General features: G+C 38.4%; 1 protein-coding gene across 1 annotated transcript in view; it reads right to left on the bottom strand.

Moving 5' to 3' along the window:
- MYBPC1 (myosin binding protein C1) overlaps positions 1-16,734 on the bottom strand; it is a 50,142-nt gene extending 33,408 nt beyond the window's left edge. Inside the window, exons 1-10 of the mRNA XM_050899402.1 lie at positions 16,704-16,734; positions 16,310-16,345; positions 14,995-15,030; positions 12,293-12,397; positions 10,698-10,846; positions 10,220-10,337; positions 8,853-8,904; positions 7,208-7,264; positions 3,492-3,658; positions 1,089-1,221 (exon numbers count right to left, since the gene is read on the bottom strand). Of these exons, the coding sequence (XP_050755359.1) occupies positions 1,089-1,221; positions 3,492-3,658; positions 7,208-7,264; positions 8,853-8,904; positions 10,220-10,337; positions 10,698-10,846; positions 12,293-12,397; positions 14,995-15,030; positions 16,310-16,345; positions 16,704-16,734 (884 nt within the window). The remainder of the gene's footprint in view (positions 1-1,088; positions 1,222-3,491; positions 3,659-7,207; positions 7,265-8,852; positions 8,905-10,219; positions 10,338-10,697; positions 10,847-12,292; positions 12,398-14,994; positions 15,031-16,309; positions 16,346-16,703) is intronic.
- Between the last annotated feature and the right edge of the window lie 937 nt (positions 16,735-17,671).

Raw genomic sequence — 17,671 nt, 5'->3', positions numbered from 1 at the left:
ACCAAAGCTCATTAGCATCTGACAGCTGCTTCAGCAGCCTGGAAGAAATGCACTGGTGCATTCAGTCCAGGTCCTTCTACTGGAGAGGTATCCGTATAGCTGCCTGCGAAACAGTTCTGAACTGCTCATGGCAGATATAGGGACTAAAGAAAAGGTACCCTCTTTAGTATGCATTTTTTGTCAACTATGAATATTAATCGAAATCCTTCATTGACTTTTGCAGCAACTGAATGAAGATCTGCCCCTTCTCTGTAAGAGGGTTTTTGCTAATTACTGTTTTTTCACAAGGCCAGAGGAGAAAGTTGCTAGGATTTTGTGCTGCTGAGAAACATTTGAGGAACTTTACATTGTTGTGCATTACTGGTTGCACATTGTCATTCCTAGCTGTGTCTGACTGTGGAATGGGATTTTCTGCACCAGGTTGTAAGAGCTGGTTGTGCCCACACTAGGGACTGGGCTCAACTTCCAGCCATTGCTCTACCTTTACTCAAGTGTCTGCACCTGAAAAGCCACTTCTTCTAGATAAAGCCAGAGAGTAAACCAATATGCAGGTGATACAGATGATGAAGGAGCTTGGGTACACTAGACCTGTTGCACATGACTGAAGTCACTTTGAGCTAACGCAGGTTGTTGGCTTCAGTGTGAGCATTAGCTGGGTAGTAGAAAGTGAGACAAACATGAGCCAGGTGGGTAAGTATGTGGTGTGAAACATCTCTACTCTTAGCACCCACTTACTATAGAAAGATTCTGACCTCCCTCAGACGTAGGACTGAGGACAAGAGATTTATTTACTCACAGTGTTTCCCGATTTTTTAAAAACTACCGAGTAGGAAATGGCTCCATGTTTGCTTGAGGAACTTTAATTCTTTTCTCTTGAGGCAAAGGAGCCAATCTGCATTAACATTTAGCATACAGTGGACTTTTCTGGGTCATGGGCAATATAGCATCATTTGCATACTTTTCACGCATAATGAAATTCAGAAATAAAATTGGTGCAACCCGAACAAAGAGATAGATCTATGCAACACAGTTGTCAAGGAAGTACATGTGTACCCATTTTATTGCTTACATACAGTAAAACCACTTACTTTGCACTTGGTCGTATTTCTTGGCCATTTTTATACCACTTGAGTTCCACTGTTGGATCTGCTAGCTCCACCATGAACCTTACTTTACCTCCTTTGTCCACCTGATATGCAGGATCAAGACCTTTGGAAAAAGCTGTTGTGGAAGCCAAGTGTTAGTATAAAAGAAGATCAGAAAACAAGAATATGAATGCTGAAATGACATTGCATAAATCTCATCAAAGCTGTCGGAATACATGCACACGATGTTATGCATCACTCTATATTCTTAGGCTAGTCCATGTGAATCAGTTTATTTTCTAGAAACATTAGAATAAGTGCAAAGCTATGCAGATCTGATTATCCTGACCAAGTTCAAGCTAGTATTTCTTCATGACACTGCAGTGTGACTGTATTCTGAATAGGATTGGGTAGACATAGCTTTGACAGCTTGCTGAGAAGTGCTATGTCAGAATAAAATGGTATACAGCTGGTGCCGTGGAATCATTTACAATGAATCTGTTACAAAGGACTTCTCTATTAGCACCGCCATGCAAGTTAACAGGGAATTTTAAGCTAAAATTCCTATTGAGCTTCCCACTATCAGAATAAACACGTTGATTTGTCTAACAGCCAAATTAGCTTTCCTGATTCTTTCTCTAGGTTGCAAGGTGTACAGTGCAGTTCCACTTGTGATAAATGTTAGAGCTGCAAAACATTTGCAAAAGTATTTGAAACCAGGCAAAAGTTGTCAGTCTGTGAATCCTAATGGGGCTTTTCAAAAACATTCTTTGAGATGTGCAAATGTAAGCCAAGTTGTTCAGGGCAAGGTAAGACCAGGTGCAACTCAAACATTTCAAAAGACTTTAACATCAACATTTAGATATTGCCAGCCACAAAAGTTAGACCCAGGGGAGCAGATATCTGTGGCTCAAAAATAAATAAATAAATGGTGCCTCAAACAAATTGCCCACAGCTAAGTAATGAATTTCTGCTAAGATTTATATCATGCATATGTCTGATTGCAGGGGACTGAATATATCGACACAACAGGATTAGAATTACTAAATCTGAAAAGGATTTTTTATGTATCTTGTTGCAGTGTAAAAGTTGCCAATTTATAATAAAGGTGGTGTGAGGGGAAGAACACCCTACTCTCATCCTGTCACTGCTATAGACATTTTCCCCAACATCTAGAGCCCCTCCTGTAGGGAAAACCCTGTCCACTGAAAAATCCTGATATGGCTGGCAGCTCCATCCTACTCAACAGGGAACTGGGGAGAGGAACTAGACAGACTGGTCCCAGGTGCTGAGAGATGCCCCTTTCCCAGTAAAACATTCAGGCACTTCCATGTGATGCACCTGGGTAGGGAGCAGCTCTTCCTGCCAGCCACGCAATTCCTGCCCCAGCTTCCAGCCCTGCTCCAGTCTCCTGGGGGAAGGTGAGGAGTTTCCCTGGGCTTTGACCCCTTAGAGAGCTCCACTGGATACAGAAACTGCCCCAGTGGCTCAGCCAAAGCCCATCGACTCCATTTCTCCCTCCCTCAACTGTAACCAGAATCAGATATACCAGCAAATGAAAAATATAAATAAAAATTAATGTGTAGTAACATAACACGTTATGATGTGAGGTAATGGATGAGGAGAGAGGGTTTATCAGGCAGCTGGATTACAGCTGGGTTTGTGGAGGATTTCACCTACACAAAAGGGACTCCTCCAGGAAATCAGTGGAACAGCAGATATATATATTGCATCCAGTCCTGAAATGCTCTCCAGGAACAAGCAAATGCCACAATAGTATAATGGATACTGTGTTGTATTTATATGTGTGTCTATGTGTGTATACGTATTATGCAACATATACATATATTTTATATACATATATATATATGCACAAAATACAAACACATATCTATGTTTATGTATGTATTACAGCACTCATACTATTCAGTAGGGTAGATGGGGAAAGACAGGCTTGAATGTCCTCACCCAATGCAGGGTGGAGGGTTTTTAGTACAGGTGGGATTTCAGAGGAACGTCAGATTAAGTGCAAAATGAAAATATGAAGAGCAAACAATGTGTTTGGAGTGACTCTATTTTAGAGCAGAAGATATTAATGATAACACAAAGTCTAATTTCCATACTGTTTGATCAGATAACACCTTTCCGCACAACTGGGGGACTTTGTTCCAGTTGGAACTACTGTTTGGCCAAAAGGGAGGGACGCTTTTGGTAAGCACTGAATGGGATAGGGTGTTTACACTAACCACAGTGGACCAAAGCCGCCTTCTGATTAACTCCTTGCAGTAATAAGGCTTGAGTTGTAGTGTGCAAGTCCTCGCACATGGAAATGAAGCAAGTTTGGGTTTTTAAGGTGGACGCTCATGTTTGACTACTGAACATAAGAATATTCTGCCTTATCCATACCTGCACTCTTCTTCACTTCCCTGCGCATGCGCTTCAGACGCTTTAGCATGCCTCTCAGGTCAGTGATACCATACTGAAAAGCAATCTTCTCATATTCACTGGGATTCGCGTTCTTCAGCAGCTCCCACACATCTACCTCAGGTTCTTCCTCTTGCTGTTTAATCTCCCTAACAGTAGCAAAATAAAATTACAGGAAAAGAGTTAGCGAGGCTTTATCACACCATAAAAAAAGGTGAAGCTGAATCTATGGTGAGGTTAGAAATGTTTTGATTAAAATTTGAAGGCTGCCATCATATTTTTTTATTTAACTCAGTACAAGTGGAATAGCTCAGAATGACATTCACACCTTACTTTTTATACTTCTTCAAGGCAGAATTTGCATATAAGTTTTAATTTGGCCTTTGCTGATGTAATCAGTTATGAGAGTTTTTATATTGCTTCATTATTTAAAAAAAAATACAGTTTGAAAATGTAATACTGTAGTAGCATATGGACTAATCCCACTTAAATCAGTTTTATCTGTTGTAACTTGAGTGGAATCAGTTACAATTTATGATGGCACCACTGAGATCTGAGTCTAATTTGTACATTTCATAATTATATAAAAATGCTTTCAAACTCTGAGTCCCTGTAACTGCTACTAGGGGTGACCAATGAAAGGACATTGAAATCCAAGGGAATCTAGGTCTGTTTATAGTTACACCAGTGCTTCTCAGAGTTACTTAAAGTTGACATATGGATAGGAACTGGAGATTTCCACACCAGCTTGGGCTTGCAGGATGGATCTGTTGGCTTCCGTGTTTATTTCAGCCTTAAGAGCAGGAAGTGTTTTCAGAGGCCTGTGTGAATAGCATCACCTTTATACAGAAGTTTCAATACCGTATTTACTATCTGCAACTCCAGGCTAAGACAACCAATAAAGAGAAGTATAATTATTTCACAATGGCAGCCACTAAATGAGAGAACAATGGAAGCATCTTAAACACAATGATAATTTTTGAGATTGACAGCTTAGCTCAAAAAAGTGAACTGCTAGAACAATCCGGGAGTTGGAGCAGAAATCTAGACATTTTTTCCTGTAAATTCATTAGGATCAGACCAGGATCATTCTGATTTGATCTAATGAAATCAGTACTTTTGAGAACAGAGTGAGAAAATAAACTTTTGAGAAATAAAAAAAGACTGAGCTTTGGAGTGAGACACTGTTAGAGTTGAGCTCTATCAAGTTTGACAGAGAATTTCTTTAACATATACAGAAATAGCACTGGGGGTCCCTGAGAATTTCTGCATGGTTGGATGAGGAACTATAGAAAACCACTTTGCTGTTTAATCCATGAAGTTTATTAATTTTCATAATATGCCAGTGTTATTTTAAAAAGGAAAAAAACTTCTCACTGAGGAGTCTTTGAAATACTTACATTGTTATCTTAGAATTATTGTTAGACAATCTCAGGTATATAATTTTATGTTTTGTTCCTTTTACTTCTATCTGTGCTCATGCTTTCTGGAGGGTGGCTATGTACAGCAAACACTGGTGGTTCAGTGAGATTCCTTCTGCATGGCGGCAAGTCGAGATCAGCTTGCAAACATATGTAAAATCTGACACACCCCACGGGGTGGCATTCTCCTCTCCCAGGGCTGGCCGCTTGCCATGCAACGCCTGTCCATGCTAAGGAGAGGTACACTCCATGGGAATCGAGATAATGTACCCCTTTAAATCAGGCAGTAGTTGAGAATGGGGATCAGTTAGAGTATCCTGATTTTCAACCAGCTTGAAATAATTAATTCCAGACTCTTTTTTCCTCTTGCGTAACTGGAGAACAAATTTTGACACTTAAAGCAAACCAACTTTGTTCTGAGACCACAATAGTTTCCGCTGTGGATAGTGGGCAAACAATGCTTAGTATTTCCAAGCAGACTGACCTCTCCACAAAATCACTTTCAGATCTTTTCCCCGAAAATGTGCATTTCATTGAAAGATGTACTTTTAAAAAAAAAGGACCTAAATGTTTGAGTGTTTTTGAGATCTTGTGCCTTTTGGAATTTCGTGCAGTTACTGATCCATTGCATTGACAAAGCATAACCAGTCACAGAGTGGCTTACTGAGATAAGAACTGGTTTGTCTTCCTGCAAGACCAGCACGAAATTAGAAAATAGGCAGTATATAGATTCTATGCATTTAGGTTTTTTTTAAAAACATGTTTCAAGTATTATGCACCACAGGTGAAAAGTTCTAGCTCTTTCCTTGGTAATATAAGCATACAAAAGAGAAGGAATGCACCTGCAACATTGCCTCTTGAAAAAATTGAAATTAAATCATGTATTTGTCTTCATAAAAATGGATATTAATATCCACACTGGGGCTTAATTAGCAATCTTACTCAATTAAGCTCAGAAGTATGAGGTTACATTTCACTGCCTGAAGCAAGGAGGTGATGAACTGATTTGACCAATATCAAATAATGGTGTTTAAAAGCTGAAAGTTTGCTTTGCCCATTAACCACACGATAGGTATACTATGTCTATATGACTATACAGTATTTATCTTACAAAACATGTGAGTTACTTGTTAGTAAGTGATAATGACTCTTCAATCACATTTCTCTTTCCACAAAAACACCAAGACCTCTTACATGCAACTCTCACGTTGCTAATAAAACACCCCACAGGCAGTCATGAGAACTGTCATGGTAAGTTGTATTAGTATGATAAAAAGTCAAACTGAAGATCCTAATTAGGGATGAGAAGATTAAAAAACCAAAGACCTGGTGGATTTGAATTGGTTCAGGTAATTCTCTCACTGCCTGCTTTTACCTTCAGCCTTTCCTGTTTGCTTTAGTTGCTTAAATACTATCCTCACCATCATAGCCCATGAGCCCATTGTGAACTTTTTATGTAATTAATACTGCATATTGGGTTTTCCTTTTTCAGAGTAAGTGGCAGATGAGGTAAAGGATCTAGTTCTTTTTCCAATTCTCTGTGGTCAGTTGCCATTGATTTCCATGGCATACAGAATTTCTGTGATAAATTTTAAAAAATGACGAATTAACTCTCTTGTCTTAACCTGTTAAAAGACTAAACTAGATTTAAGATTTGAAATAGCTAGAGGCATAACTATCATAACACCAGATTTTCAAGGCAAACCAGAGAAACCCGTGCCCAAGTTTTTCTCCATCACAGCATTTAAGTTGAATAAAGCACCATTGAACGTTTGTGTGCCCATATTGAAACAGAAAGCTACAAAGAATTAATACCAATGTCTATGGTTTGAAAGCATGATATATGTTTTTTCGTATCAGGATGCTTATAAAATGAAACTAAGATGTACCCAAAGAGGTAAATTTAACCCTTGCAGTTTTTTACTCTTGCACCAGACTCAATTTTCTGAACTGCTCATCCCTGTGTAGGAAATTGTCCCCCTCTACCCTCCATGCAAACACAAAAGAAATAGCAAGTAAACAAAATGTTATTGGCCTCTTTAGGTTGTGGCTCACTTTTTTCCCAGTGCACTCAAATCTGAGGTTTCTTTTCTGCACACTTAAAGGTACAATTAACTGAACATTTGCATATTATACTATGAGAATAGTAGTTAGAAACATTGAAAAAAATGAAAGGTCAGAAAATTCTTAAGTTATTAAAGCTACACCTGACTCTTTCTATGTGCGAACCTAATGGTTTGCAATCCACACCTGCTCACTGCATCACTTGGTTCTCACCTACGTTTCAGGAGACCACTAAAGTCAAGTTCTCCTGCATCGTCTTGTCCATCACCGCTGTTATTAATAGAAAAAGATCAAATCTTTGTTTAATACAGGAAGACTTAGACAACACACATTGCAAACGCTCTACATGTCTCATATACTCAACACTGTCCAGACACACAAATAATGGTATAAAATCAACACAAACTTGTATTCTTTTTCACACGAATTATGTTTCCTTAGGCACTTGTGAAAAATAACACAAAGGTTTGTATTGCTTGTTGTTATACTTTGATGACAAATTTTTGTAACTGCATACATAAATTTGCCAAAGATTTGTGTTAGATTTCAGTAACACAAATAAATGTGAGCTAGTCAACACAACGAGCTTTGTTTTTCGTTGCCATAGTCTATGTGTATAAAAACAAAGGGCTTGTGCTGATCTTTTGCTATGAATGTAAAACAAAGATTTGCATTGCTGGGTGGTGCTTTTAACAATGCATGGCTGTGTCAAATACTGATTACAAAGCATTACTCTTAAGGTTTAACCTTTCTCTAAATGAAGGGAGAAATAAGTTAAAAAAAGAAGAAACAGTACATTGTACATTTTTACAGATGGAATCACAGTCCTGTGAAGGTGCATTTCTTTCTATAATGTGACCTTAAGCAGTAATACCTTATTATAAAGCACATATAGACAAAAGGAATGCCCTTAATATTTGTAAAAAGGGCAAAATCCTGTAAATGTTAAGCCAATATTTCATCCCAGATTTTGCATGCAAGATATTACTTAGAAAATCAGAAAATATTCGGATATCCTCATCTGCTTGGGCAGAATAGGTATTGCAGTTTTTTTAAAATGTGCTCAAGAAAGGAGTGCACCTTGAATGTAATATCTTTTGCATTTACTCTTTAAATCAAATCCCTCTAAATAAAAGCAGTTACTTCTGAATCACAGCTTTGCTTGTATGTGTAAATTAACAAACTGCATCCATTTTCTGTTTGTAAAACATTTTCATTCTGAATATTTCTCTCCTTGTAAGACAACTTTCTCCATAAAATATAAAGATGACATCTATACTGGTTTGAATTGCTATTTTATCACAAAGGTAACAAAACTTAAGACACAATGCTTTATCTTACATCCTCTGCAATATATTATTTGTAGTTTTTCCATAATGATGGCCTTATGACACACTTTTTTACTGTAAGATAACATAAAGCCAGATCCTATCTTCTTGAAATCAGTGTGAGTGTTCTCTCTGCTTTTAATCAGTACAGGATTGGGACCAGGAACTTTCATATTGTAGCTGACAACTTTCAGGAAACATGCAGTAGAATATTTTAGTGAATGAAAATACGATTTTAAAAACCTCTGAAGAAACATATATTTAATTGCCTTAAATATTCCATCTCCCCTTAAAGCAATGACACTGTCATTTCACGGAAGAGTATTTAATATCATATTTACTGTCTATGTGTTGTAACTATTTCATTCTACCCAATACCAACTACCCTAACCCCACTTCTTTAATCTTTATTTACAAAAACATGTTTTTAAAGCACTTGATACAATTGTCTGCTAAGATTGATGTAAGTTCTGTGCATGCTACCAACATCCATTACTGAGGAGCTTCATAGGATCACTGTGTGAAGTTACCTTCTTTTGAAAGCAGATCTGATGTCAATGGATGGAGCAGCTTGGGCAGATTCTATGAAATAACGGTAATACAGGAATTAAAAACATAATTTGGAATCAATGTAATTTATGCAATCAGTAATTTGGCATATGAAATTTGTTCAGTTTCCTGCTAAGTGACCACAGTTTGTGTGTCTCCTTTGGCGTTAAGTTCTGATAAATGCAAAGCTGCTCGGTGCTAAGCTAAGTTTAATTAATGCATTTCTCTAAACTACTTTCTGCAGTTCTGCATAGGAGATCTGTCTCTGTGATGTTTCTCTCCGATCCCCTTCCTGCCTATACACAGGCTCTGGCCTTTTTGTCTTCTCATTCCCTATGCTCTCTCTCCTGCTTGCATCTTGCACTTTCTCAGTACGCTCAGCATCACAGGAAAGGGACAGTCTTCTCTACAACTACAGACTCATGTTGATTTTCAGGGCAAGGATAAATCCCCCCTTGTGTGAATTACCCATTTGTGCCAGACTGAATCAGATTAAGTGGTTCTGATCCACAGCCAGTGAATGGATGCAGCCAGGCTGGCCCCTGCCTTGCTAACCTCTGAATACACACACCTACCTATGCCCCTTGGGCTGTCAGTCAGTCATCAAATGTCCCCTTAACTGTGACCGGCTTCCCCTGACTGGTGAACGAACAGTCCGGTCTAGGCCATTTGGTAGGTGTGCTTTATGAGGGTGAACAACTGTTTTGTCCACTGGCTGCTGGCTCTGGCATTTCGGAAGACACCCATCTTTCTCGGTCTGATCGTGCAGGTATGTGTGCACTGTTGTGCTGGCAGAACTGCTCTCAAAGGAAAAGATAAGCCTGTGGGCTCACGTTTGCCAGAGTAAGGCAAAAAAGGTATAACACAGAAGCAGACAAAGGCACAATTCTCCAGTGCTCTCCACGTTGTGCTATTCTTTATTTTGATGAAGAGTGGAAGAAATAGCTTTCTGGAGTATGATCATACCGTGCCTGATCAGGGTGCAAAGCACTGGCGAGCCATGACCACTCCATGTCCCTCTGCTCAGATGCTGCCAGATGAAGCCTCACTCTCTGAATAGCCCTAAGCTTAGCTCTCTGTCTTGTGTGCCAGAGCCTGATTTGAATTCAATACTAGTTTTTTCTGCCAGCTTTTCTAATTTTTGGATAAATGTCTCACATGCTATCTATCCCAATGTTCATTTAAACAATAAATTACAGACACTTAAGAAAATTCTCTGAGCTCTATGCTAAAAATGTTCACTTTAAGCATTACTTCATTTAAAGGTTCTGAACAAAATTAGGTGGCATTTCAGGTTAAAAAAAAAAGAAATCTTTATAAAGCTTTACAGACACAAGTGGAATCTTACCAGTGACTTCAAGGTCAAAAGAGCAACTATCAAACTTGTCCTTATAAGATACTTCACAGCGATAGTTCCCTGCGTAGTTTTCCTTAGCTTGAATGATATGCATCTCAAATGTGTGAATCTAAAAAATCAAACATAATTGTTCATTAATGGGGGGGATACAGTTGCACAAAGCAGAAGTTAGAAGATTAATCTTTCAGACCTAAACCAGGAGCAAGGACTAACTTGAATAAAGGGCTCTGGAAAGAAACCGGAACCCAGAAATGGCAATGGAAAACTTTGATTTCCCCACCACTGCTTGTCCTGTGCTGGGAGAGCGGAAAAGTCTGCTTCTGCACAGGGTCAGAGATCATCACTGAAATCTGCATGGGGAAGCCACGGTTAGAATCCACTGCTCTTGAATTTCTACCTGTTGTCTTAAACTGATCTTTAAGCTCTCTTTGGAGCTGTGCCCCCGTAAGAAGGAAAAGCAAAGACACACCTTAGTGTGACGCTCAAAGGACTCTTTCAGCTGCAGGTGCTTGCCCGCTTTACTGGCCAGGTCCATCCATTTTCCTTTAAACCACTTAACATTTGGCTTTCGGAGAAGATCTTTGGCTTCTACTTTGGCTATAAATGTAATATTCCCGCCTTTCAAAAAGAGAAAAGAATATTGCAGTCATTGGGGAAGATATGGTTGGTCAGTCATGTCTGTACAAGTTTCTTTTACTACTGCTCCTTCCAATCTCCATATGCTAGCTCTACCATGACAGTAGGAATCAGATGGAGGCAATGAAAGTGCTGCAGTGTTACAGAGATTAATGATTTTGGGTCTGGAAGCCTTCTGCCCACGTCAATGTGGAGCTTGAGACACTGAGAAGCAGGATAAATTAGTTAAGGCAAAACTCCATGTTGTCATGGGCGAATTGTTCCCAATATTTGAATTTCCTTGCTTAAAACAAGCACAGGTATTCGTAGGCTACCAGGCAGTTGTAACATGAATAAACTCCAGTCTGGAAAAGAAAGCCTGGAGCTCTTCATGCATTTCTATCATTAATTCTTTAAGCTGAGAAGGGAGGGGAAAGAGTCTTCTCTAAACAATAATTTGGGAATAGTTAGCTCAATTTTCAGAACACCACTGCCCAGCCCCTGCTGAGTTTCCATCCCAACATTGACGGGCTCCAGAGGAAAATACAGCTAACTCCTTATGTTTATTTTCCAAATAAATTCTCCCCAAATGCTCTTTTTCTACTCAGAAACTGGAAAAAATAATACGCATGCATTAAAAAAACCCCCATCTGACCACATCTTAGTGTATCCAAGTACACAACAGACATTTTAAGTAGCCTGTACTGAACTTCTCACCATTGCTGCTACCCTGCGTAGCGTGCAGCTACCTTACCGTGATAGTATAGCACAGGAGTGCAGTTTGGAAGTGAACCTCCTAGCCGTCCCCATTTACTGTGCTCTGGTTCACAACACAGAAAGTCCTCACAGTGCCTGAACTGGATTCCTCTGGGGTGAAATTAAAACCAAAGATGTGCTCTGAGAGTTTGCCACCTGTGCTCCAACTGCTAATAGGTATATAGACCACTGGACTAAAGAAAGCAGGGCTAGTCCACAGCAAATCCCCCAGAATGGTTACAGTGGGGGTGACCCTACCAGCTTCCCTACAGAGCTGCTCCTATTAGTCTGCTTGCTAATTTACACACAGCTGTAGGGTACAAAAGTTGACCTGGCAATCTCTAAGCTAAACTGCAGGCCTTTGGGTAGATCTTGCTGACATATCAGTAACAGTACAGCCAACAGCATCACAGTAACCAGCTTTCTTCTCCAGAAACGATACCTCTTACTCATTGTGCTCAGTAAACGATTAGATTTTGAGCTTGTCTTGAATTAAACAATCGGGTTTTGCTTCTCTTCGTACCGTCCTTTTTGCCTTTGAAGAGTGGAGTTCACATCCAACTAAAATCAGTGGAAGTACTTGCAGCTGAGGGCAGAAGCTGAGAGTCACAGGAACTGCACAGACATTTCCTGGCTCTGCCTCAGTCTCTGTCTGTCTAGGAGTGGCTTTTGACTTCGTTTCTAAGCACTTACCAACACTCACTGAACCGCTCTGGGGTTTTTCGATGAATAAAGTGGATCTTTGGGAGTCATCACATTTTTCTGTCTCTTCTGGAGCTCCTTCTCCAATAGACCATACTGAGATGCAGAGAGAGGGGGAAATGTCAATCATCTGAGTGTGTTTTACTCCCTCAAAAATACACTTACCTGAACTTACTATACTCTCTAACCCTATTACCTCTCTCTTCAGATGTCCTGAAAGATATGTAAGTTTTTGTTCACAATGACATCCATTGCTTGGCTGTCACCTTGTGTACAGTTCCTGCAAGAACGCTACCTCTGTGGTGACAGAAAATGAAACTATCAGGGAGGAAGAGAGGGGGACCTGATCAGCCAAGATGGGTACTGAGCAACTTGAATGGCACCAGCATTCAACCATGAGTGCTTTACAGAGGCAATGCACGAAAGTTAGCTCTTTGTTTTTCAGAAGAGATGGAGGTTCTGAAAACACAAACAGCTATAAGCACAAACAAAACACATATAATGCATAGTTTTGGTGGGTCTCTCTCAAGCCCAAACTCAGTCAATTGTACAAGCTAGTTTTTCCTCTTTGTCCGCAAAATAGGGCAGGGATGAAGCTTACTTTTGAACTTTATTCTCTTCTACCATGATAGAAGCAGAGAGTTTGGGGAGCAGTCAATACCATGTCCTGCCATGTGCATTGGCTGATATTTTACAGAAAAATAGTTTGTCAGATGGAAATGATTGTGTCATATGTTCAGACACAGAACCTTCTCTTCTGGAAACTGGGATTTTGGAACTGAAAAGGAACAACGGTACAGAGAGAAGCAGCAAGTCAGCGGTCTCCCCAGGGCAGAGAACTGTGCCAGCACAGCTGTGCGTTTCTGGTCTTTCTGCTCATCTGAACAGCCCTGGCTTCGTGCTATGCAGTTACATCTCAGGTAAATACATGAGAAACCGTGGTCAAAGTTGATTCCTAACAGAAAAGGCAGGGAGAGCAAGGCAGTGAACATCTGTCCGTTACTTGCTCCCTTTCTGCAGAGAGGCAAAGCATGTGTCCCATATTCCAAGTGAGAACTTGCGGAGTTTGAATGCCACATCTCCTTTTTTTGAGGAGTTATTGCTAGCGCATAGAGGAAACTGAGTAAAGCCAGTGCTGCCATGGTAGTACTGAAGAGCAGAGCAAATGTGGAAATGCACAACTATAATTAACAAAACCGTCTGTCTCTTTCAAATCACAGCTGCATCTCCCTTGTTCCCCTTGAACTTCTAGTTGTTTCAGAAGCAAAGGTAGCTTTTTATAGTTTATCCAATGCTCTTTTGGTTTTGGTTTCATAACTAGCATAAATGAGGAACCGGTTACACAACACTTCTCACTTAGTCAAACCCTGGTCTTGAAATTAAAAGTTCCTTTCCCTGCTCAGTATTTTCTGTGGAAACTCATTTGCCAGAAGTCAGAATTGTCATTCTGCTATATAGAGATTAGTGCTACGGGAACCTTTTTAACTCATGAAAATTTCCATCACTCACAAATGCAACACAACTCATGACAACCATGGGAAAATGCAACCAAACTGTTTTTATTATCCTAAAGTCTATTAGGAATTTTAAAAAGGTATAGAAATGCTAGATAGCTTTGCTATAAAATCTTTGCCTTTCAGTCTTTCAGTGAATTATGGGTGGTGTGCCTAACATCTCTGCATGTGTCTGCTTGTACAATATTTCTCACAGGTAAAGACATTCATGTATATACACACATGTATATACACATATATGAAAACATATACACAAACATACATGAACACAAATATATATAGATATACATCTATATATACTCTCTCTATAATCTAGATGTTTAGATTATGCCAGTATAACATGCTAGTATATGGAAACAACGTAAGAACAAGTCATAGTTACTGGTGTGAACAGAATGATGTGACAATGCTTGGTACAGGACCTGGTCATGTGCAGCAACAAACCTAACACGCCACAGGGTGAAATGGAAAAAGGATATTAATAAATGGAAGAAGCTTACATAGAGAAGTCATTAATTTGGTACCACATAAAATAACACCTAATATTATCATCACCTTTAGATACTAACGTTTTCCTCTTTATTAAACAAACAAAGCAAAACGTGGGTTTGATGTTGGCTCAGGAGGCTGGCATAGGCGGCTATGCCAGGTCAATAACCATGGTTGAAGTACCTGCTGCTCATTTTGTTCCAGAGGCTGCAAATCCTGAAACCACAAAAGTGGGTGTAGTATGCGTTACCTGCCAGGGTAGGAAGAAAGAGGTTATGACTTTGCTGTTTTCCCCACCATCCTTTGAGCTGTGAGAAGAAGCCATTCTCCTACAGTCTCCTGGGGCCTGTGTGTGGGACTCAGGTAAGCCACTGTCACCCTGTAGGCTGAGGAGGAAGGGAATAGCTGTGTATCTATCTATATAGAAATAGATATAGATAGATATGTATGTATGTATGTGTAAAATACTGATATATGTCCTGTCCTGTGCAGCAAAGCCTTCTCTCACTCCTGGTTGAGCTGCTAGAAACCTATTTGCTCTGATACTTGAAAGCATTTCAACAGTTACAGTTTGATACTGTATAAACAATGAAAATAAAATTAAATATTATCTTTAAGAAATAAAGTATTAATAATAATTGTATTATGTAAATTTTGGAGTGTTTCATCGTGTTTTTCAGGAGATCTCACCTGAATCTTTTCTTTCCGCTGGCTTAGACATCCCATCTGAAAGGGAAGAGCAATTTAGGTGACACCAGCTCAGAGATCACAGCTTAACTGACCTCAGATCATTGGGATTTTAAGAACATTGATTCTTCATGCAAGAAGATTAGACTAGATATTTAGGACCATACCCATGAGGAACTACTAGAATACCAGAAAAAGGAAGTGAACAGCTGAGAAAAAAAATCAGAAATCTTTCCCCCTTTTCTCTAGAAAATCTAAATTAGTTTAGTTTAATTCCCATTCAAGATTTCCTTTTTAGTAGTTCATATTTAGAAGGGTTCCGTGAACCTGATGTTTTCTCCATGATTTGTGTAGTTCCAGATAACAGATGAATTTATGTTGTTCAATATTTATCTGAGGGGACAGTACTTTGAATTATTTAAATAGTCTATTATTTATCTAAGTTGAGCAAAATAACAATAAATAGTTAAAATTAAATTTTAGGGTTTTGTGTTTTACAATGTTATTTATATATTTAGCTTTTACCAATGAGGTCCTCTAGTACTGTAAATCAATGTACTGCTACTGACTTTACAGGTAGCATTCAGCCCAAAGTTAATAATGCAAGTTTGGGAGAAATCAAGAAAATGTGATCATTTAGGGCAATGAAGATAATTAAGAGCACGTTTTTCATTTGACACACGGCAAAACGTTTTCTAGTGTTCAAAATCTCTGTTTCATTCACAGTTTATTTTTAAAAAACATATTAAGCAAGCAATGGAGAAATTTTTCCCATGTCACATTTATCATGATGGACCCCTGTGCTGTTGATTTTCTTTTACTGCCAACAACCAAAGGCATTTTATCTGCCAGCTTGACAGCAATGGCTTGGAGCAGTACATTCAAACTACCTTGTAGGTCATGTGGCCTAAGGTGAGGTGGTAGACAATTATGTGGATAAACCTGTTTTGAAGTCATAAGGCATCTGTTTTATTTGTAATTCTGGAATTTGCTCTCAAGACTAACCTTCAAAATGCACTCCATATTTGTTGGTAGGAAAAGATAAGGGGAGTTGCTTTCAGAGCTGTTAACCGGTATTTTACCTTCCAAAGGCAGAAGTTCTACCAAAGACCTCAAGACAGGACTGGAAAGGAACTTATCTGGTATGAAGCTCTTGTACTTCTGAACAAAGATTAATTTAATGTAGGGAACTTCAAAAAACTTTTTTCTCTAATTAGTATGTTTTAAGTTCAGTCCAGTGGTTTGGACTCTCTTCGTTAATAGTCAAGAGAAAAATACATACATACATACACACACAAAGCACTATCACAGTCCTAACCTGCTGGTGGAGTACTAACTGAAGTGTCATCTTCATCTGTGAAAAGAAATACAAATAAAAACGTACATAAAGAAACTGAAAGCACAGACGATCATCTGCTTTAAAACAACTATGTGAAAATGTAAAACCTGCAAAAGAAAGGGAAAGAGATCATAATAGTCAGGAGCATTCACAATGGAAGCTTCAAACTGATGAAAGCTTTGCGTAATTCAGTAGCTGAAATGGTAAACCTTAATCTTTCAAGCAAGTAAAAGAAAAATGAGATGTGGACTGTGATCTATTATTAAATCATGAGTTTATATGAAAGCTGCTGAGTGGTTCTGTTTGTTAGAGATGGAATCCACAGTAAATACAAAAAAGCCACAATGAAATCAAGGTCAATCACATATCTGACCTGAGGAAGATGCCATTTCTCTGATGTCCATGTCTGCAATTAAAATGTGCACCATATATGCATTCAGCATCATTAAATCAAGATATGCAACAGTTAAAAATAGTCCCCTGTATTTATACTTTGTAATTTCTGTATTAGAATATTAATTTAAAACGCAAAGAATAAACAACTCATTTTTTCCCATATTATAGGAGAATAATTTAAAATAAGGACAGAACTATTGTCATCACACTGGATTTTCCTTTTAATCACACTAAAAGTTAACCATCATCAAGTATTAAATCACTACAAGCGATTGTTATCTAGGTATTTTAAAATGTTTAATCTCATAGAGTACATTGAGGTATATATTTATATAAAACAAAAGCCTGAAAAAACATGAAGCTGGCATTAAACCTGAAATACTGTAATCATGTTTATTAGAAAACCAGAATAAGGTAAAGACTATCTTTACAAGAGTCTCCTACATCTCTCTGAACTTTAGATGTTGACTAGAAACCTCAGAGATACCAGTTTCTGACAAAAATATGCAAAAAGTCTTAGTGTCTTAAAAGCCTAATGGTAAAAAAAAATAAAAAAAAAATTACCAATGTAGCATTTAAAAGGCTAGAATAAACTAGATATATTTAATATTTAATACATATGTAATGTAAAGACAACATGTCTTTTATAGGGTATCAGAAAATCATCTGGAGAACATTTCAAAGTGGAGGAAAAGACTGTTGAACAAGAACAACTTTGGAAAAATATTAACCCACATTTTTAAAGAGTGTTTTTTGGGGTTTTTTTTTTAGATTTTAGATTTGGGTTTCCAGAATAAAATTTTAACTCTGAAGTTATCCTTTGATTTTGATCTTAAAGTTATAATTTGTCTATATTTTCTCAAGGACAAATGTAATAATTATGACAAAACCACATATAAAATGTAGTTGCATTTTTGTAAATACCGGTCGTATTAATTTTTTATG

The sequence above is a fragment of the Gymnogyps californianus genome, chromosome 1, assembly GCF_018139145.2.
Source record: "Gymnogyps californianus isolate 813 chromosome 1, ASM1813914v2, whole genome shotgun sequence".
Classification (NCBI taxonomy): domain Eukaryota; kingdom Metazoa; phylum Chordata; class Aves; order Accipitriformes; family Cathartidae; genus Gymnogyps; species Gymnogyps californianus.
Note: the sequence above shows the minus strand (reverse complement) of the source record. Positions and strands in the feature narration are given on the sequence as shown.